A 23,758-nucleotide genomic window follows, 5' to 3' on the forward strand; every position below is an offset into this window, starting at 1 on the left:
CTCTTTCATTGCAAAACTTATTATTGTGTTCAAAATTATTGTGTCAATAAGCTCTTTACATAGTTACATATAAGGATTAATATTATCAATAATATTGTAAAATTATGAAACACACATAAACAACTGAAGTAAAAATAATAAAATTATATTGGGCATGGGTAATTTTAACATTTTTATTAATATGTAGTTTGTATAAAAATGATACATGCAACTAATACCGTTGAAAATGCATCCAATTTGAACAATGAATACAAAGTTGTTTAAACAGTTCATGTTTATGGCATAGTTCACCTCTTTGTCTTACTCACTGCATGAGTCAGGGAATTTTTGTTTAAGTTTTATTATTGACGAAAACCCCAGATGTTGTATTTTTGTAACATTAGCGACGGAAATTTTAGAAAATTGCTAACAAGTTAACTGCATGCTTGAGGTGCTATATCAGCATCTTGACTGTATCTCTGCACTGAATAAACACCCCCTCGAAAGCGGGAGTGCTAATTAAGCACTTTGACCGAGTCTATGTACAGAATACAAACCCTTTTGAAACTAAAGGGTTTTAATTGAGGGCGTTGCTCGTGTCCATGCGCTGAATACCCCCCCCCCCCCCACAGTTGTGATCTCAGAGCCCTGGGTGTGCTTATTCCAGTGGGTGCTAAGGGTGTTGAGGCAGCGCCCCCTATTGAGAAAGACCTTTTAAGTTTCCTGCCATTAATTAGTAAATCTTATGACAAGTACAAATGAATTCTTCCCGTATTATTGACGTTATCGTTCTACAAATGACGTCATGCTGTCGATTACAAGTTAATCGACTTTATCATTCTTATCAATAGCAAAACAATCTATAAACTATTGTGAGATTACACCCATATCGATGGAATGATCTCGACCAAGAGGTAAACAGTTCTGCCAATGGAATTTTACGTGTCCATCATGGAACTTTACAGAAACACATGCAAACAACACAGTTTTCCTTTTCAATATCAAATTTCTAGATAAATTAATCTGAAACGCTGTTATTCCCAGGTAATACATATTTATTTTTTAAGTAATTGGATTACCGTACATGAAACCGTCTATTATTAGAAGGTCGTCAAGTAAGTGTGAATGCAGTTAGCGTTACCACACGTGTATGTGACTGTGGCGTTTGTTCTGATGGCAAGTAACTCCACCTGTATTGTGGCATCATTGTATAATTTACTTCTCCATAACACCATTTCCAGCAAGCAATGGCGACAAGTAAGTAAAACATTGTGTAAAATCTTAGAAAAATATCATTACGCTTATTCTTCCTAGAGGTAAACAGATGTGAAAAAGTTCTTTGCTGGACTTTTAAGTTTAACTGGGCTGTTAAATTTGATATATTTTTTATGATTTAAGACATCATAGGTGGTTCCTTTAGTATTCATAAGACAATATAACATGTATTTTAGCGTCAACAGATGGTTTTAGCATTCAAAATCTACGATCAGAATCACCCAATAAGTATTTTGCCTCTATAAAATTTGTTGATTTAAACATTTTTACAACTGTTTTATTTTCGAAAGTAATCTTTTTATAAATCAAGAAACCAGCAGCACTCTTGTTTTTGAATCGCTCTTGTCGTTTTTACATTTTTTTTTTTTAATATCTCCTCAAAAATGTCTATTATAACTTATGATTGCAGTAACTATCATTTTCACAGTAAAATGTTACGTAACAAGCATCTTTAAATAATATTTACAACTATTTGGGCCTTGCTCTAAGTCTGATTAAATTGATAAATCCAAACAGATTGGTCAAGTCAATTTCATCAAGGTCAAGCTGGAGGATGCTAAAAGTAAGCAGTAGTGATTAGAAGATTCTTTTATCCAATATGGTTTAAACTGGCTATGTCTTATTCTAGGATTTAGAACATTGAATCCTAGAGTGAATGCCGTTTCTTCGAGTTATGCATATTTCACATTAAAGTACACCTCAAATGAAAGAGGTTATTTTGAGTAAAAGTAGTTTTTTAAATGTCAAACTAATTCCTGGTAGAGGCTGGCTAAAGTAAAGTGACAGAAGTACAGTAAATTGGTGAAAACATAAGAAAGAATACTGAATACAAAAATATGTTTTCAAGCGTACTTCACCTTATGTTAAACTCATCAGAAATGTATGCAATATATGTTTTCTTCTGCTTTTCCTCACTAATTTGAAACCCTCTTTATTTGTTCACGTTCATCTTATCACTCAACCAAATTTAATGCCTAAAAACAAAAGTAAAAACGTGAAAAATACTACCATAAGAAATGAAGACATGGGTCACATTGATCTGAAAAAGCTAAAATTATATAATCATACAGAAACCTCAGAGGTAAACTGCGACTAGTAGAAGTAATATTACAAAACATTTTGGCTCTATTGTTTTCTGTGTTATAGTAGTTATTTTCTCTGTTCGAATATGAAGGGTTTCAGAAGGGAACAAAACATTATTATGAAAAATTTTGGTTATTACAGTGTCTGAAATCTGATACTGTCACAGACTCTTTGAATTGTTTCGACACCAGAGACCCCTAGACTACAAAAGAGCTTTGTCTGCTTACCCAGCAACCTCCTGGAAACTAGACGAAAAGATGTTCTCATAGTCTCATCAGGTGCACAATTATATGCACTATGATGTTTTTGGACACGATACCAAGGCGGAGCAACCAAGTTTTCGGTCGGTGACAGTGTCAGTTTCAGAAACAGCATTAAGAAGAAGTAGAACTCGAGCTGAACTCCACGTTTACATTGAATCAACCCTTCCCACCTTAGCTACGTTATGTGAAAATGAATATAGGTTCTCATTGTCTTATCAGGTGTACAATTAAGTTCACTACGATGTTATGTAGATGATATCAAAGCACGGTGGGCTAACCGAGTTTTCGGTCGGTGACAGTGTCATTTTCAGAAACAGTATTAAGAAGAAGTAGAACTGGAGCTGAACACCACGTTTACATTGAATCAACCCTTCCCACTATAGCTACGTTATGCGAAGATGAAGATGTGTTGTAATAGTCTTATATGATGCACAGTTATATACACTACGATGACCTAGATACGATCTCAAAGCACGTTGGGCCAACCGAGTTTTTAGTCGGTGACAGTGTCAGTTTCAGAAACTGTACTAAGAGGAACGTGAACTGAGGCTAACTCAACATTCGCATTGACTTCCCACTATACCTACATTATGTGTTTTACTGTACGAAATACCAAGGATTTTGAGTTAAGATGTTTGAAAAATCGTTCTTCGATTCTTCAAAGTTCGAGTTCATCATAGTGGACTTCTAACTTACGTAAACATAGCACCCAATACGAGCTGTATTCAAATATTCTGTGACAGAACAACTCTCTTTGATATTTTTAGGGAAGATTTATAAACGACCCATTAATATTAGTCCACTTAAATGCTCTTAGTCTCTGTCAATTTAGACCACATTTACGATGATTAATTGAGTATTTCAACATACAAGTGGGCTTCTCTTTTTTCAACGTCCCCAAACATCTTTTGAAGAGCTTGATTTAGCCGAACCACAATGTGGACTGGTGCTCCCTTGAATCAGTGTGGAAGAAGACAGAGTGAAAATGCTGAAATCAAGTGCAGCATTAAATTAGAGGTTGAGTCAGACCTCTTAGTCAGTCAGACGCTGAGCACCTGAGCCAACTTGGATGAAGGACAAGTCGAGAAAGAGTTGGTGTGTGTTGGGTGGAAACAACCACTCACCGTTGGTGTAAAAGTGATGCGAAACATGCACCACTTCTACTGTATTAGACTACCAGACTAACTGTTTACTAAAGTAATTATGTAGGTACGTTTAATTTCTGCTTCCTTCTTGCAAACCCTGCAAAATTATGTTTCGTTTCGCGTAACGGAACGTCACGCTTGTTCGCTCTGTATCCACTAGGGGCGGGACTATCGCAGCTATTTTGATGTTATATAAAGAACATTTAATATAAAGAACATCGACAAGAAAAGACCTCTGTAACAAATGAAAAGGAGCTCGAAAAGTCACCATTATACCCCTGATTAATTCCCGCAATAACAAAACGATCATATTTAAATAGAAAACAATTAAATACAGAGTGTCCCACGGAGAGGTTTACACGTTCGATTTTATATTACTTGCCCATTTAAACACCGAACATTTTCAAATTCTACAAAATTCATAAAGTAGGTTTTAAAAATATTCTGTGAAAATTTCAGCTCTCTAGCAATTGTAGAAAAAAAATAAGGACGCATTAAAGATTTTACCATTTTGCTTCCTATAAATATTCATTTTTTTAATTACCTGATTTTATTACTGCGTTGCAATTTTAAAGAACAGCTGTTTAATAACACTCATTGTTGAAAACAGCTGTTTGATTTAAAGAATATTGTTTGTGCTGTAAAAACATAACCTAACCTCCCTCATAATAGTTTTACTGGTATTGAAGTTCAAGAAATGGCTTTTAATGTTGAACAAGAAGTATTATGCGTGGGCTATTGCTTTTAGCAACATTACAGAAGCAATTAGACAATTTCAGGTTGCCTACCCAGGAGTTGAACCATTTAGCAATCAATAATTTTAATTGATGTTAAAACAATCAATTGAAGAAGAACTTCTCCGGATACCGCAGAATTTCTTACGAGCTTACGATTCATTTGTTAAGAGCTGTTATCAGCGTGTCGCTATGGATGGATTATAGTTCAAATAATTGTTGAATGTTTTATAACAGGCTATGTTCTAATTTTCTGATTTACATGCTTTATTTCTCTAGAATATAACAATAAATAATTATTAAATAAACCAAATAAAACCATATGTCTTTTCCTGTTTTTAAAGTATAGTTTTTCAAAATGCCACCATTTTGTTTGAACAATTGCTAGAGAGCTGAAATTTTCACAGAATATTTTTAAAAACTTATTTAATATAGAGTTTGAAAATGTTCGGTGTATAAATGGGCAAGTAATATAAAATCAAACTTGTAAACCTCTTCGTGGGACACCCGGTATATTCTAAGCTATAGTATATTATATAGTCAAATTATGCACTGGTTTCAGTGCAATCTTTTCTGAGTTGTAACTACTCAGATACTTTATGTCTTTCAGCTCTACAAGGAAAGAATCGCCTTTCCTTCCATTCTACATTATCCACCAACATTTTCGGGAACATAGTAGCTCGATAGTAAAACCATAACTAGCCGGAAAGGAATAATAAAGGGTCTTTTAAGGAGAAGATTGGAGTCTCCATTTAATATATTCACTATCCCCAACAGCTTCTGGGATGCATATAGGTATAATCGGATTTCAAGCAGTTCTGTTATTCATCTTATTCCACCTACAAAAACTTCACATATCCAGAAGAATTCCTTGAGTAACCTTTTTGGAAGTTTAACTGATTACAAAATGTGTCATCACCTAACTAGAGCCTCCACCAAATAATACTTCAGGATAAAAATATTGCACCTGGAAATTACAATTTTGAGGCAGTGAGATATATAACAAAACATTTAACATTTATAAATTTATTATTTTATTACTCACATACCCAGTTTTTCTCCTGACCAACCTTCTATTTTCCGATATAAAAAGTATTTAACCATGTGACTGTGGTGATTGGACCCCAATAAAAGGTTTTAAGAAATTTCTTAACTTTAAAGAAACATCTATTTTAGTTATAATACTGATCTCATGATGACCTACTTCTTTTTCTGAGAATAGAGCAGTGAGCGGATTAGTTTTAATTTGGAATATGAAATTAAAATAAGAATTTGTTTAAGGCTGGCTTTTATGCTCTATAGGCATTAATGTTAAAAAGAACATTATAATGGATTAGTTAGTTATGTACTTACTGTAATATGAAGTTGGAGATATTTACTGCAGTCTCATGAATGACTTAAATAAATGAGATTACATGGAATAATCCACGTATAATGAAGGTCTGCATAAATTTGGGATTAATCCATAGGGAGCAATAAGAAATTGTAACAAATACGAGTGACGTTGTTGACGTTTTTATGTAAAGCCAACTTGCCCAGCGTGGGCGTTTACAACAAACAACATGCATGGCCTCACTAACTCACTCCACAGGCTCAAGTTGCCACTTCATTAAGCGGTTCACTAGTGTTATCTGATGTTTTTGCACAGTTACGCGCAAAACAGTGCCGCTTATACTGAGCCAATGTACACTGGCGGGCTTGTCTCCAACTAGGTCATCGACCTCGTCTTTTGCAGAGCGTAAATGTAGTTATGACTTGCACTATTACTGTCAGTACTTGTAAAATAATTAAAATGAAGTACAGAAATCATAATTTCAACCAAAGTCTATGAGTTGTTATAGTTTTAAATATGACTTCAACTGGTCATGTTTTACGATGACGTGTGCATAGTAGAAATATCTACTGTTTAAACCAGTAGAGGAACAAAATATAAATGTACGCGCTCTTAGTTACCTATGCAATTGTATGAAAAAGATACTAACCTGCAGTTTAATTCCTAATTTTTCACAGAACTGCCTAAAGCAACAACGTTAATGTTGGGTTTGGATCCGGTTTACCTTCCTTTCAGTGCAGCGTCTGGAATCTGACGCCCCCCGGAATCTTGACTCCCGGAATCTGGAGTCATTTTAGTGTTAAGAGATAATAAAGTCAGTAACGAAGAAGCTCAATATTAACCCTTTACATCGTTTCAATATCCGAGTCACCTAGAATACAAAATATAGTGCAATCCAGGTGAAGAGGTCTCATTGTCTCACCATGTGCACAATTAATTGCACTATGATGTTTTAGACAAGATCTCTAAGCACGGTGAATCAACCGAGTTTTCTACACCCTTAGCAGTAACTACGGGAACTGGAGCTAAACTCAACATTTACATTAAATAAATACTTCCCACCATAACTAAATTATGACTAAAGAAGCGAGTTGATCTACAGTGACGAGCTGGAAAACATACTACTATAGAACTGGCTAAGATCGCTTTCCTTATTTCTTGTAAAATTAACATCTTGAAAATGACTTTGACATCTTTACTTGCAGACCACAACTTGCAATAATGGACAAGATGACCAATTCTGCCCTTGTTAAAGTTGTGTAGAGCTAGGATTTATGTTAAATGTCAACTAGATTTTTATAGCTTAAGGCACTTTAAGAGACTTGTTCAGTGTTTGAAGTGACGTGGAAGAGGTCACGGTTTTATTAATAGGGAAATAATATAAGTAAGAAAAGTACGTTGTCGTCAATACCATCTTTATTTATTACGTGTGTTGCTTCAAGGATTGTGTTTAAAATCATCTTTTTGGATTATTTGTCGATGTTTTGGCTTTTTAATTCAAAGTTGGCTCTGCAAACAGTTTTGGAACAGATGGAAACGCAGGTACCATCAATTCGGTGAATGACAGTATTATGTCTATTACCTGCATTAAGTTAAGAAGACCAATATAGGTGTTGCTCTGAAGTTCATTTTGGGAGAATTAACATGTCTTTAAAGAATAGTATTCTCTATGCGTGTAATTTATTCCAGTAAACACAGAAAAGAGGTGGCAAATCAACAACTATCTTCGTAAAGAAATCAAACCCTAAAACATGTTTGCTCTTTAAAATTATCAGGCTAAGTCCAAAATCAGAGCTCTGTTGTTCTGATAATTCACTCTGCTTATATTGTTCTTATAGTGAATGTGCAAACAAAACTGCAACATGTGAAAGCGCCTGAATAAATGAAATTGGTTTCAGATACACTCATAACGAAAACATTCTTTATATATTAATCTCGAGGTGTTCTTCAAACGGACAGACAGACAATCGTACAGAAAAAGGAAGTTTTTACACCCCTGCAGACAGAAAGGAAATTGTGGCAGTCTAATTCGTGATAGATTTCGATTACTCGCATCCAAATTCCACAGATGGACGATCATCATCATTATACTCATTCTTATCTATGAAGAAATATTTCATGCGAAATTTAAAAACTGCTAATGATTTTTATCGTGATATCGTGCCTCATGGCACTTTCACATTTTCGTTCATAAAGTTCGCTTTCACAGTAGTGTTAAACCATAAAAGTTTCGATGAGTCAGGGAGGGTACTACAACGCAGGAGTGCGTTTAAATCAGATCTTTTCAAATTTACCTTCAATCTACAATTTATTTCTTTTTACTACATGATTGTACTCAGATTGTTAACAAATCTGTTTCTTCTGCTATTTTCACGTTGTCATCGTGGTTGCCCATAAGACAAATAAATGTAGAAATGTTCGCTAACGCTCAGCCAAAACCCGTGCATTGACGTTCACCACTATCAAACTCGATGTCGCTTATATAGAAAAGTAGCTTCAAACAAAAAGACCGTCAGAGATTATTGACATTTTTCCATCCCCTAGAGTGATAAGCTTCACTAACGCTCAGCTAACTAAATTTAATTATACATTAAGTGTAATAATCACTGATTGTGTAATTACAGAGCTAATGATCACAGTGTAATAGACAAAACATTATATCAGTGACCGTATTTGTTGAGTGAAAACGCAACTATATAATGACGGTAGGACAAAAGAGCTACAAGCTTGCTAATAAACTAGCGCGAATCGTAGTTTATCAAACACTTTCCATGGAACCGTTGGCTGCCAAGTCCTAAAAATACGGCCTCGGCCACTGCCAGATGACCACGTGTAGACATTTAGTCCGGGTCGTGCTGCATTATTTGTCGCGTGTGTCGGCGGATATCGCGCGGTCTGTAATACAGTCAACAGTGACCCTAATGTCCGAGCCTCCACGGGTCACTGGGCTGACATTTCTACTACATCTCGGGCCTGATCCCCTTTCTGAAAGGGATTTTGTCCTATTGCCAGGACAAATCCCACTTGATCTCAACACGGACTGATACTCTTCTAATAGGATTTTAATTATAAGTGCGATATTTTCGTTGTGATGGGGCCGTAATAATGTTTATTTCCTCGATACATATCGAAGTACTCCTAAGTCAGGTGAGTTGGCAGTACAACAGTTTTATATTGAATAATCACTGAATTCTTTTGAGTAAAGCAGTATACAGTTTATTTTTCTTTGTGAGTAAACTAGTTTAATTGCTAAAATTACACAACTGCATCTATGCTGTGTTATTTTAGTTTGTTTTATTTACTTTGTAGCCTGGATGAAATTGGAATGCTCCTTTAATTACGTTTCTGTACTGCGGTTTGCTGTGTTTTGTTTTCAGGCGTTACTGTTAGCTTTTGTAATTGTTTATCTGCAATATATAGTGTTGTGAAGTATTATTGCTTTATTTTAATGTATTGTGATTTCAGAATAAAATCTATTTCAAACATTAATTACAAATGGATGTACTCAAACTTTTTTTGTGAATTTTTTCGTATTTGTATTATATTGACAAGTTAATAACTTTTTTACTTAACTAAATTACATTTAATCAGTCCAAATTCAATCTCAAGATTTATATAAGATTAAAATAATTGATAAATGCTAAAATAATAGAAATGGTTAAATGTTGTTTACTCTAATTGGTTATGAATTATGATTATGATTACGAATTATATTAAGACTGCTAGACCACAGTCGTAGAAATACCGGAGCCTGAGAAGTGAGACGAGCTTATGTATACAGATATTATTAAGGTAAAATGTTTCAAACTTTTTTTTTACAATTATATATAAAAATATGTCTATATATTATGAGTGAGTAAGTTTAAAGGATGGGAGCTTAGGAAATATATCACTCTTGTTTTAATTCTATTGAAAAATAACAACTGATGTTATGTTTTAAACCATAATTCTTAAACTAATAAAACCTAATTCTGATCTAAAGTTTTACTTAATGCATATGATAGGAAAACTCAATTATCGCCGCTGCCAAAACAGCAAATAATATATAAGTAGTGCTAGTAATGTTATGTATGTACTATATAAACTTACAAAACACTTGCGTGTCAGATTCCCAGTTCGTGATTAAAATAACTACAATAATATTAGTTCATTAAATAATGAGAAAAAAAAATGTTAAATGAGCGCACGACCTAATTTCTCTTGAAATCCATAGATGAATACCACTAAAGATTGTAAACGACCGGTAACTGCAATTTTGTGGAGTTTCGGTGGAAATTGAAATGGGATCTTTAAATTGTATTTTCCTTAGCTTGACTTACATAAAAGAGCCCCATCAGATGCATAAATAAGTTATGTCACCGTTAGACAACTTGATAAAGAGACCAAAAGTTGTCATTTTAAGCCAAATAATCGGTCTGTGTATGGTTTACTGGTGCTGATTTAATATTTATACTATTTACGAGTCTGACTGTTGCTTTGCTTCGACCTCAACCAAAACTAGCGCGTCTGACTATCGATTTCTTTCTCAATCGAGTACAAGAATAACCAGGTTGAATACTTATACAGCGTAAATCGGTTCTAGACTGTATTTCGGTCCACGAAAAATTTATAGCGTATTTCATAGACTTTTAGACTCGAATATTTCGCTCATTGGCTTTAGGGTTTCGATCGACTAACCCCTTGGACATTCAGTGGTTCAGGAGTAATTCCGGAGATAAGAGGCTCTTTGAACAAACATTTCATGAATACCTATTACCTGTATGCTCCTATTATGCTCTAATGAAAGTTTTGTAAAGAAACAGCCAACAATCTGAAGCCAAATGCGTTTTTGGAATTCTCTCTTATCGCATGAACTACGAAACGCTGAGGTGATTTTTGCTAAGAAAATTATTAACTGAGCTATATTTATTTGGAAAAACCTGGGCACAGTTTATCTCAAACCTGAGCCAACATACGTTTCCGAATTTGTCGTCAACATTTTCGATTATTTCGATTTCGGAAATTTCAAACCCTATAAATGATAGTCTGCACCCATGTTTGAACTTTACTGTTGATGGTTGATGCTTGGAAAGGATGTCTAGATTTCGAACAAATGCCATCGTTAAATATTACAGAAATGGAACACTATTGTACTAATTTTATAACATATAACGATGAAAAATGTCCGAAATCGTTTTATCCTTTACAAGATACTGAGTAAGTTGCTGGTAAATATCCTTACTAAGATCATGTGCCATATTTTTACTCCTTAATTTTTAATATGGAAAAGTGTAATATTATTTTTACTTATTTTTACATGGTGCAGTAAATTTAACAGTCTTCTTACTCATTAATTAATCACGGTTTAAAAGAATTTTTTTGTTTTAATATATGAAATGCCATATTTTAACACACACACACACACACACACACACACACACACACACACACACACACACACACAACACACACACACACACACACACACACACACACACACACACACACACACACACAAAATCATAATTCTTCTATTTTAATTTATCATTGAATGGTGTTATCATTTAAAAAATTAGATTTTTGCCAACATTTAAAAAAGTGCATTACAAGAATCCAATAAATCAAATACGAGTATTAAAATATTTATGCATATTAATACTTCGATTAAATTAGTCCAATTTATAACCAATGCAATATTTTATTAATAATTGTATTACCTATAAATCTTTACAGAACATTATTTTGTTTGGAAGATGCATGCAATAGACAATAGGCGTGGTTCCAGTTAACCATTTAGAGTAACTTAGTTATTGTTGTTGTTCCACGGTTTCCGACTTTAGATAATCGTCCCAGTGGCCAAGTTTCTACGCATTACAAAGATTACAATAATATTAACCCATGAACCAGGAGGAAAATCACATATTATCCATAGAGCACAACCTAATTTTCTTAAAATCCATAAAGGTATTCCCCCATAAGAGTTTTGCTAACGTTCAATCCAAGCTATTTCATATTGTCAGTGTTGTCAAAGTGATAACTAAAATCGAATATGTGCGTCAAGTGTTACGTAAAGTTTGCTGATTTACTTTATCAAGATACCAACCTAGCTATGCAATAGTTTAAGATTAGTTAAATAATTTAGTCCATAAAAATGAACTTCTAACTAATTCAGTGCATATGACATGTGACCCTAAGACCCTGTTTTTGTGAAGCAGTGACCCTTCATATCTTTTTCCATGGAGGCAGTAAGTTAAGGGCTGGAGGACAATCTTAACGGCAATCATTAGGGCCAAGTCATACGTTATTAAATATTTCTTGTAAAACAAGAGCAATGATTAAGAGAAATCAAATTAGAATGACCTTGAAAAACTGTAAACATTTGACGTTTTTTAAACTGTGTACTAAACAAATGACACCATTCTATATGTCATTTACTAAAATCTGATAAAAGACTACCTAGTAAATGAGATTTCTTTCAAAATTATTCAACCTCCTTCCTCTCTCACTTCTAAAACCCGTTTAAAATATTTAATCCCACCAATAACCATATAGAAGTTGGTATAGCCAATGTATTGAGAATGTCTATAATCATCATAAGAAAAACTGTACAATTATTACAGGTCTGTTTACAAATAATTTAAAAACTAAAAAGAAACTAAATTAGTTTTACATTTACATTATCTCCTACCTTATCTCTGATATCGTATCAGCTGGTCTGCAATATCATCTTTTCCAAACTGAACAAGGATTTTTTTAAGTAGGTACTACGAAGCATAAGATTTTTTATGTTATTTGAACTACACTATACTATCTCTCTCACATGTGAAAATGTCAATTAGGAGAAGTAGAAAATGAAATACGAACCCACAAATTTGTTTTTATGAAAAAACTTGTAAGCTGCCTCAGCATTTCATCATGGTCTATAACTTGAGAATTATTGTAAGGCAACATTAAGTACCTAGTTGCATCTAGTTTTCCCTTTGATTAATGGTTGAAAAAAAATTTCTTCTGTAACTTTGCGCAGTTGGACATAATAACGTGCTCGAATCAGTGCCATCGCCTTTGTCTGAATGTGGGGAATGTGTGATCTGGCGAGGGCATAGTGCGCGCTCCCCCCCCCCTCCACCGGCTAACTGTCCATATGTCCAGGTCCGGGGACTTGAGGAAGCCGAGCTGCACTCGTTCAGATCGGGTCCTCATCGAAACCGAGGAAACCATGTGTGGGATCGGACTCGCCGTCTTCCGGCAACTGTGTGCCGCTGCCTCCGGTAAGTCGTCAACTTTGCATTTTTCACTTCATAGTATTTTACATTTTTGAAAATTTTAAATTTTACTACAACATGGTTTTAAAATTGTACAGGTCTTTGAAACGTTAGTAAAGTGAGATGCATTTGACCCAATCAGATCGTGAGTCTTCCTCCGAAAAAACAACTTGGTGTAGAACCAAAAAATGTATTTTATTGCACTCTTAATTTTTGTGCATTATTTTTTAATTTTTTTATTGACGATGGATGATTTTAAATATGTCAGGATTTCAAATACTTGCCATTGAAATATCACACGACGTTTCGAAGATGGGAACTATTCGCTTCGTCAAGTGTCAAAAACCAAACATATAAGATTAACAAGCACAAATGAATATGCAATAAACACTAAGTCTATAACGTTTGACGAGAGAAACAATTGTATGTTAAGCATACGACTAAGGTTCAGAGTAGTGAGGAACGGTACCTAACCTTTTGTATTGGGTTTCTCTGACACCTGAAGAAGGGGGTAGATTCCCATCTTCGAAACGTAGTGTCGTATATCCAAAGGACCAAGAATATTAGCAAAGGGCGGAGCGAATTCGATACCCAGAAATATATAAAGGTATTTTTGGGCTATTCGGTGACTATCCTGCTGACAGACAATCCGTCAAAACCCTTGTTGACCACATTGCCTGAAAAGCCTGGGGTTCAGAAAAAAGAAAGGGTCGTTGCGTTCTGTTTTGGGCTCCTAATGCTTAGAAACTCGGTAAAATCAACTTTATTTCAACATCCTTAAGTCATTCTAGCATTTATGAGATCTTGTATTTTACTACAAGACATAGAAATAAACATTAATCAATGGAACTCAATAGGAAGTGAGCATACTAGGGAAGATGGAATTGATCAAAATATTGATAAAAAATCACTATTACTCCAGTGTTTAATGAGGTCATCTATTACCAAGAGATAGGTAAACGAGATACCACCCAGTACATTTACGTGCAAGTCTTATGGCCATCTGCTTCTTTCTGCGAATCAGAGAAATGCTAGCCGTGGCCCATCTAGACAGCTGAGTTAAATGGCTCAAACTTATCATAAAACTATGCTGAAACGTCTAGGTTCTAATCAGATCGATCGAGAAGGACAGTAATACGATGCACTTGACCTCTGACATTAGATACAGAACCTGCCACAATAGTTATCTCAATGTTTTGCCGTTTGCGTGATGTGAAAATTATTAACTCAAGCTGTAAACTTGCCTACGTGAGATCAGCAATAACAGATCGTCGTTTGTGTAGTGATGCGTTCCACAATAGTCCCTTCTATGTATATAGTATAAATTCACAAACTCAACAACGCGAAGTGGAAGCCTAGCCTACTATTATGTTCCAGCTGTTTTGATCTTGTAAATAATGAAATATTATTTACAAAAGTATACCGGCTAAAAGCATAAGAGTTGTAGAGCTTAATTTTTTCCGGAGGTCATAGCGGACATTAACAGTTAGTGCGGATAGATGGTGCTTAGCTTACTACTGCCTGTAAAGGTTGCAGTGTGTCAGTGAATTTTACTTCTGGTAACTTTTTTCTAATGGTTTATTGAACAAAATCAAAGGGAAATTTGTGCTTTTTCTATTGGTATTGCTACTTTTATTCTAGCGAGAATTTTAATTTGTATGGGAAATTATAAAGGTACTGGGAGTGAAAGATCAAACGTGATGAGAGCCAATGTTAATTAAAACTAACCACGTTAAATTTTTGTGTACAAGCGTTTGCGATTTTGTAACCTTGACTTTATTATGAAAAAACTGCTGCAGAATATATTATGACTGTTGCCATAAAAAATAAAATATTTTAAATATTAAAGTGTTTAGATGAAAATTTAGATGTTGTAATCTAATTTCTTCCATACATGCTCAAGTAAAATATTTAATTAGAAATATTTTGAATTTTGACAAATTTGCACCTTATATATTGTCCTGATCCAACTACTATTACAATATGGGCTATCATGGTTGGAGAGTGGGTGGGGTCATTGTTAAGACTCATATTAACTCTATAAATTGTTTTGAAATGATTGTGAGACAAAAATCAAACGAGATAGTTGTTTTCTCTTTTTGTGAGTTCAGGGTTTCACAAAAACGACTACTTTTTAAGCGACTTCAAACAGAAGAAAGGTATACAATTCAACCTGTTTCTATGCCCTTTCTTTATCTCGTATATACACTGATGTTTTTCCCGAAACTACGGAGCAGGTTAAGATGAAACTCTTTTTAAACGAAAGACAGCTGCCCCTCTATGGCCCCACTTAAGATTTTTATGGATTGTAAAAGTATTTAACCAGGACATCACTTTTTGGAAGTTTTACATATAAAACCATTTGAAGAAGCCAGACAAAGCATCCATGTGGTTTTCTTACAACTTCTACGTCTTGTCTCAGAATTTCTATGAAACATAACTTTTCGTTCTACATCTTGTATAAGAGATAAAATCTACCATAGATTTTATAGGTCATGAAGGAAGAACCAGTTCACAACTGCGCATAGTAGAATAAAAAACTACAGTTTACACGTTCTCAGATTTGATGAAGTGTGGGGAAATTATATTAACATACTTACTGTCAATGTTTTCATACGTTGTCTTCACATTCACCGGTGCACACAGTTTTGGGTGGGATGAGAATACAGTCTACATGATGATATACTCCATATGTAAATAGATCGATTAAAATTGAAATATTTGTGGAAAAGTCTCACCACATAAAAGAGGAACTATGTAAAGCAACGCTCGAAGCTATGACAAACTCTGCGTCACTATCACCACTATATCATTAATAATGCGTGCTATTATTCATTTCCGCTAATGTGGCTCAGTTATTGCTTCTCTCAGTATACACTTCGGTGACTAAGAAAGTAGAGCTGGGACGATTAAAACAGTTTCATCATGCACAATAGTTTCTAGAGCCCTATCCAAATGTCTCATACAAATGCTGAAGGCACAATCAGATCTTTTTAATTGGATTTACTGATTGATAGTTCACTCAGTTTCTTTAGTTGTCATCACACATGGTGGTGCCTCTATATAATAAATTACATGTAACTTCTAATGAAGTCCATATCTTAATTTATTTATGAGATATCCTGCGGAAAAAGGTAAGGCGTACAGAAGGGAAATTTTGCCAGCCCCCGGCTGATAGGTTTCGTTTACGCTCAGCCAAAAATGATAATAGGACTCCCGAACAACATCTTCGGTTCAAGTTTACAACTGAAAATTCCTTCTCAAAATAGGGCAAATTTCTAGTAGGGGCATGCACTACTGTCAGACTCAGTGTTGCCTATAAAGAAAAAAAGCTTGATGTAAAATTTCAACTGTATACGTCAATTCGTGCTCGAAATATTTTAACAAAACAGACCTTTTGCCAGTTCCCTGAGTTTTAAGATTTGTTTTGATGCTCAGCAAATTAAAGTTTCAATTATTGGGATTTTGTTGAAATCAATATTCTAATATGTATATTTGCAGTAGTAATTATAAAATACTAAAAGTAAAACTCTATTACCTAATGTGTATCTTTAAAATTAGCGTTGAATTTTTAGCTGCAAAATTTTACAATTCACTCACTAAACTATATTTACTCTAATCCGTAATTTTTTTGACCAGTAGTGTTTCGAGCAAATTACAAAACGTGTAAGAATTACGTCAAGATGACTGTCACACCTACTGAACTCAGTGCATTACCAGAACATTATTCATACAAATTAAGTATCAGCAAAACCATTTTATTATTTATCCCCATTCTTGAACTGCAATAAACTCAAGTATTACTTGTTAAAGTATATTAATGAGTTATCGTTAAAAATTATTTATTATGAGAACAATAAAGATATGATCGAGTGGCTGACGATGTAGCAATAAATATCTCTTAACTCTTAGTCACTTATCTCTGCGCTAGTCACTAACCAAATAAACAATACTTTTAAAAAAAACATACACAAAACTGTCACTCACAGAACAAGTAACAAACTATCCCAAATTTTAAGAAACTCTAAAGACAAAATTTCAAATGATAATAAATCAGGAATCTATTAAACTGGATGCGATGCGTGTGAAAACATTTATATTTAACAAACAAGAATAGCAATAAAACACAATTCAGAGCATTTATCACACATAAAAGGAGTTAAGAAATGTGCTGTAGCCAAGCACTGCATTGAATATCAGGACACAAAATATCACTTAAAAGTCTAAAATTAATAAAAGAAGTAACAAAACCCGTGGACCTAATGCTTGGGAAACACTACACATACACAGGAAATAAGAAAAACTCATAACAATGAGGAACGACGTCTTCTACTCAATTTATTCAAAAATGAAACTATAGTCATAACTAATTTTTCATACTGATTGAAATATTTCCAAAGTTTAGTATTGGCACAATTACACCATATGGTATTTTAACATTAAGAGTAATAAAAATAATGTCAATATTTATTATTTGTGGCGTCACCTGACTATGAAACCATAGGTTTCGAAAGGCCTTGACAATAAAATAAATTGTATTAGTAAAGTGTTGTTTTAATATAACATTTACCAAAAAATAAAATAATCTTTTTTTAATTTTACAATTGCTCCAAGAGTCTTCAGTTTTTTTTTATCTTGTTGATGTCATCATTAAAACGTCTTATTTTTTAATGTGCATCATTTTTGAATTGGACATAAAAACTAATATAGAGGCTAGATAGTATATCAAGGATATAAGTACCAAAAGTGTGGTGGAACGCAGACGTTGGGAAATTGAATCTCAATTTAAAAGTCTGGATGGGAGGATGCAGCAAATAGAACAGGTAGCATTGATATCAAATTGACTCCTGAAATTCCTGGAACGGATAGTTGGTAGCGACTATAGTTAATCATGATTGTTTATACTCTAATTTAAAACTCGCCGACTCTGCTGAAGAACGGCTTCTTAATATTCTCCTTTTACAAAACAGACTTTTCTTATGATTAACCAAAGCTGAGGGGATCTAAGCCCATTATTCATGGCTCTTACTAATCCCACTTTATCATTGAGTTGTACTATAAAATGATAAGATGGTCTTTGTCAGTGCACTAGGATTTGACCTGTATCTTGATAACTTTTAAACGTTATGCAATAACGTAATGTGCTTTCACAGGACAAGTATAGACTTCCAAGAACGTGCATTGACAAATTGAAAATAAAAACTATTAAATTGTACCTGAGCATTTTATGTTGCTTTGAAAATCCTCGATTGGGGTTTTTATCAGTGTTTTGCTCCTATCAGTAACTAACGATTTCGTAGATCCAGAAACGTCAATCCCTACTAACAGTTTGTGGAGAGTACCAAAGTCTTTTTCGGATGAACAGTCTCTACTAAATCAATATTAATGCCTACTACTTATATGGATTCTACCTTAACACCCAAACTGATTCAAAAATATCCATTCCTGACATCGGTTCATATTGGCCTCCATATCAGTATGCAATGAAAATAATTTACATTTATTTTATTTTATTGTTTCTATTGCTAAAAGATGTACTTTTCCTTATATTTTCGATTAGTGCAGGATTACAGGTATGATAAATGGTTTTGATATCAATGGAATTGTGGCAGTAATCAGATACAGGTTCTCCGTACGGTTTCAGCAAAGCGTAGACGTCGGCATGGCACGGGTTATGAGTTACATATCATTAAAAAACTACATTTATTGTATATAAGGAACATTTTTATAAATTGGGGGAAAACGAAATCTGACCCATCCTGATATTCGACCACGTGTCCAAAGCAAAGTGCACTATTGATCATTTTCTTACGTCATCTTTTAGTAATCAGATGTAGAAACTCTCCTGTATTGTATGAATATAAACTTCCTTTACTAAGTAACTGTAATAAAAGTTAGTTTATAAAAACGGCCTGCTGTTGTAAGAATACTTAATTTGAACTTGATTTGTAAAATCAATATAATCATCTAGAAGCGAACATTAGTCGTGTGGAACAGATAAATATTCATTGCAGATAAGAAGAATTTAGAAACACGTGGCTGGCATTACATGTAATATTCGGGTAAACATTATGATAATGATGTGTCCCTATTTTATCTCTTTGAATTATGTTCACTAGACTGCCAGGATGAGCTGTTCAAAATGTAAGGCCATTAACGTTTCTCTACAAGTAAATCATATTGAAACTAATTCCAATATCTTTGTTTAACATAATCTGTTATTGGATTTTCCACGTTAATATTTAATATATATTTAACAAGAACTATAGATAGACATTTAACAGGTTAACCCGTTTATAACGATTGTTTCTTTTAATCCTTCATAGGTGTATTAAATGAAAAACTGTTTTAGTACGACATTTATTCTATGGGCATTGCACTACATTATTAAGCCTACAGCGACAAAGTAATGTTCTGAAGTCACCATTGTTTTGTTTGTTTGTTGTCACTTAGTCCTGAAAGGACCTTTGCCCTTGTGGACTGAGAGAAAATTCAGGATGGGTAAGGTTAGGGGCAGGGCCGCCTCCTGTTGAGGTCTTGTTGAGATCTTGAGTAATTTATCTGTCATGTCGCTTCGAAGAAAGGCCAGCTCTCTTTCAGTCCCTTCAGTCAAAGCAGGCAAAGGACTGCCCTACGTCATGTCCAGCCTAACAAAAGCCAAGGGAGTCCACCCATCCTTACATTATTCCTCCACAGTAGAATAGACCTTTCGAGCCACCCTTTTGTACCCCAAAATCTCTACCAATATTGCGGTTCGTAATGCGCCGCTCTCGGACATCCATTGGGGAACCCAGATAAGTGATACATCGATTTTTTCCGTACCCAGTGTAGGTTCAATTAGAATGTATAAACCATCCAGATGTATACTTTTCTTCTGGGCATGAAGGTATTCTACTCCTACATGCAATGTTAATTGTCCCCTATCAACGTAATTTAAGCCTGAGATTACATGGGTTAGTTTCTTTAGTTTTGACTTGTTTAACAGAAGTAAAGGGGCAATATTAATTAGGCAACTGATAAATTGTCACATCTCAATGGATGTAATCTATATTAACTTCTCACCTGGCAAGTCATGCCGCACGTTTAACTAATTTTGTTTCACACACATAATAATAGAAAAAAAAACTAGTGAACGTCATTTTAACCCATACAGTTTACTGGCAACTTACTAATATAATAGAAAATGTGTAGGTTCACTTAAAAGTATTCCATGTGGAAACCTTAATTTTCATAGTTTGCACTTCTTTAATAGATGTAAGAAAGACTATATTAATTAAGCGACTGCCACATTGTTGCATCTCAACTGGTGTAAACTAGGTTAACCTATCAACTAACAAGAAATACCAGCATTAAATTAATTTTGCTTCCACCCACATAATATAAAACAGATCTACTGAAAATCATTATAACAAATGTAGTTGGGGGGTAACTGATTAATAGAAAAAAACTGTAGGTTCAACTAGAAGGTATAAACCTACCACATATAAACAAACCTCAATTGTCATGTGTACTTTTTTAATAGAAGTAAAAGTGGCTAGATTGATAAAGCAACTTATAACATTGTCGAATCTAAAATGACGTAAACTAGAGTATTGGCAAAGAAATATAAGTATTAAACTAAATTTTCCCCACATAATTAAAAACAAATTTACTAAAAATAATTTTAACCCATGTAGTTTTGCGGGTAACTGTTTTTCTATAAAACAGAAAAAAAATCTGTAGGTTCCATTAGGAGGTATAAGCCTACCACATGTAAACTCTAATTTTCGTAGTTTTGTACTTCTTTTATAGTAGTAAAACTGATACATTGTCGCATGTCAACTGACGCAACCTAGGTTAACCTGCCAACTGGCAAGAAATACGAGTATTAAACTAATTTTGCTTCCACCCACATAATTAAAAACAAACCTGCAGAAAATCATTTTAACAAATGTAGTTCGCTTGGAACCGACTAATATAAAATAAAATGTGTAGGTTCAACTAGAAGATATAAACCTGCCACATGTAAACCTCAATTTTCATAGTCTGTACTTCCTTAATAGAAGTAAAAGTGGCGAGATTGATTAAGCAACTGAAACATTATCACATCTCAACTGATGTAACCTAGGTTAACCTGCCAACTGGCAAGAAATACGAGTATTAAACTAATTTTGCTTCCACCCACATAATTAAAAACAAACCTGCAGAAAATCATTTTAACAAATGTAGTTCGCTTGGAACCGACTAATATAAAATAAAATGTGTAGGTTCAACTAGAAGATATAAACCTGCCACATGTAAACCTCAATTTTCATAGTCTGTACTTCCTTAATAGAAGTAAAAGTGGCGAGATTGATTAAGCAACTGAAACATTATCACATCTCAACTGATGTAACCTAGGTTAACCTGCCAACTGGCAAGAAATACGAGTATTAAACTAATTTTGCTCCCACCCACATAATTAAAAACAAACCTGCAAAAAATCATTTTAACAAATGTAGTTCGCTTGGAACCGACTAATATAAAATAAAATGTATAGGTTCAACTAGAAGATATAAACCTGCCACATGTAAACCTCAATTTTCATAGTCTGTACTTCTTTAATAGAAGTAAAAGTGGCGAGATTGATTAAGCAACTGAAACATTGTCACATCTCAACTGATGTAACCTAGGTTAACCTGCCAACTGGCAAGAAATACGAGTATTAAACTAATTTTGCTCCCACCCACATAATTAAAAACAAACCTGCAGAAAATCATTTTAACAAATGTAGTTCGCTTGGAACTGACTAATACAAAATAAAAATACAATTTTGTGATTGAAATGGAAAAAATAACAACTACTGATAAAAAAATAACACATTGCCTGACGTCTGAAGTTTAATATTTAACTATATTTCTAGTGCATTGTCTTGTTCGTGTTTTTAATGAATTAATAATTGAATTTGTTGTTGAAAGTGTATGACTTGTGAGGTTTTGCTTAATCTAGTGCAATTAACCATTAATTCTGCTATAATTGAAACTGGGATCAAATACATGCTTCTGAGAATAGTAATTACTCTTACTAATTGGGTTTAGTGGTAGTGAGGAAACATACATTGCTGATCTTTATATTCTGATCGTAAGCAAATCTTCTCTGATCACAAGATCAGTAAATTTTAGACGCTAAAGGTGACAATTTTATTTTATTATCAATCGATCGTTTTTCATATTATGTACAATATTATAACTGTCTATACACACCCGTTAAATTGCCTTGCATGTGACTCGTTAAATAGAGAATGTCTATGATTTCTCACGCGATTAATTATAGCACTGTTTTATTAATATTTTTCGAAAATAGAGATGCAAATTTGTTACTCATTGCTAGAATCAAATATTCATAATCTAACGAGGCGATTTTAAAGCATACGTAATAGCCCTCTAGAACGTGTTTTAAAATAGATAAACATTAAATATACGTAATAGCCCTCTAGAACGTGTTTTAAAATAGATAAACATTAAATATGTGCGCTGTTAATTATTTTCTTGTTTTACACATTCGTATACAAGTAGTTTTAAGTGAATTTGGTAGTTAAGTGGTTAGAGCCATGCAGATGTCCGTTTTAGAATTCTAGTCTTGGTACTTCGATTTGAATGCTATCAAACAGTAAACTGAGCATAGCTTAAAATTAATGTGATAAATGCTTTTGTGGTAAAGTTTCTGACCATATAATAACAAAATGTGAATAATAAGATTAATTAATTAAAAATACACAAAAAGTACTTGCCAAGTTATAAGAATCTTATAACGAATTAAATGTAGAATACATCACATACTTGGTCTTACCTGCGACTTCGCCCACAATTCATCTGGATTGCATTGCATCAAACATTCCATGTCAAATACATTGAATAGTTTTTACAATATCAGTAACACTGAAACTATTTTAGACCAACGTGAAACCCTCAAAGTCATAGTTCTTACCTTTTTAAGTGCAATAATTTATGATATAATACGGTGAAGCAAAAAAAAAACATACACTGTCCTTCGCCGATTTTATGTCATTCATAAATTGCGATTAATGTTTAGTGAATTGCTTTGATATTCCACTAGAACTTACTCCCGGCTGCAGACGCAATTTCTTAAGCTTTGCACGTGCATGAGCACTGCTGGTGCGAGTAAATTACATTTACGTCACTAATGTTGAGTTTGGTTTGTTGCCACGATCAAGAAAATCCGTCAAAAAATTATATTTATGGCCATTTTAATTTACTCCAGTCTTAGTACTTTTTATTCCCTAGTCGATTATGCCTAGTTTACAGATCAATAATGAATATAAACACACACAGGTCCTACTATTCTGTCAGGAAACGACTGCAATGGATTTTTATAAAAGTCTATAAATGTATAGTAAAGGTTAGATAGTAACTTTGTTTTTATATCTGCATCACGTTACTGACCAAGCACTTCATACTTAAATGTGCTTACTCTACGCTTTCATACTATAAATGTGAACACATTGAAAATAGTGGTTAAATTGTGGTCGTGCTGTCATTAAAAATGTTTACACTGAACAGTTGATTACATATAACATATTCTTTCAATTAATACTCAACAACTTTAGAGACCAATGGGCGTAACCAGGAGGGATTTTCGAAACAAGAATAGACCTATATTTTAACCAGGGGCGCTAATAATGACCAATTTAAATTTGAGAACAATAGATGAATAGTTTACGCGTGAA

General features: G+C 33.8%; 1 protein-coding gene across 7 annotated transcripts in view; it reads left to right on the forward strand.

Annotated features, from left to right (window-relative positions):
* The window catches only part of LOC124360126 (facilitated trehalose transporter Tret1-like), a 65,771-nt gene that overhangs the window by 37,034 nt on the left and 4,979 nt on the right, over positions 1-23,758 (forward strand). For 5 of the 7 annotated variants that reach the window (XM_046813466.1, XM_046813469.1, XM_046813464.1 and 2 more), the window contains exon 2: positions 12,941-13,059. In XM_046813466.1, coding sequence (XP_046669422.1) covers positions 13,008-13,059 — 52 coding nt within the window. In that variant the 5' untranslated portion in view covers positions 12,941-13,007. Of the gene's footprint in view, positions 1-1,076; positions 1,237-8,656; positions 8,960-12,940; positions 13,060-23,758 lie in introns of those variants that run through there. The other 2 variants (XM_046813470.1, XM_046813468.1) reach the window with 2 other exon arrangements.

The sequence above is a fragment of the Homalodisca vitripennis genome, chromosome 4 (assembly GCF_021130785.1).
Source record: "Homalodisca vitripennis isolate AUS2020 chromosome 4, UT_GWSS_2.1, whole genome shotgun sequence".
Lineage (NCBI taxonomy): Eukaryota > Metazoa > Arthropoda > Insecta > Hemiptera > Cicadellidae > Homalodisca > Homalodisca vitripennis.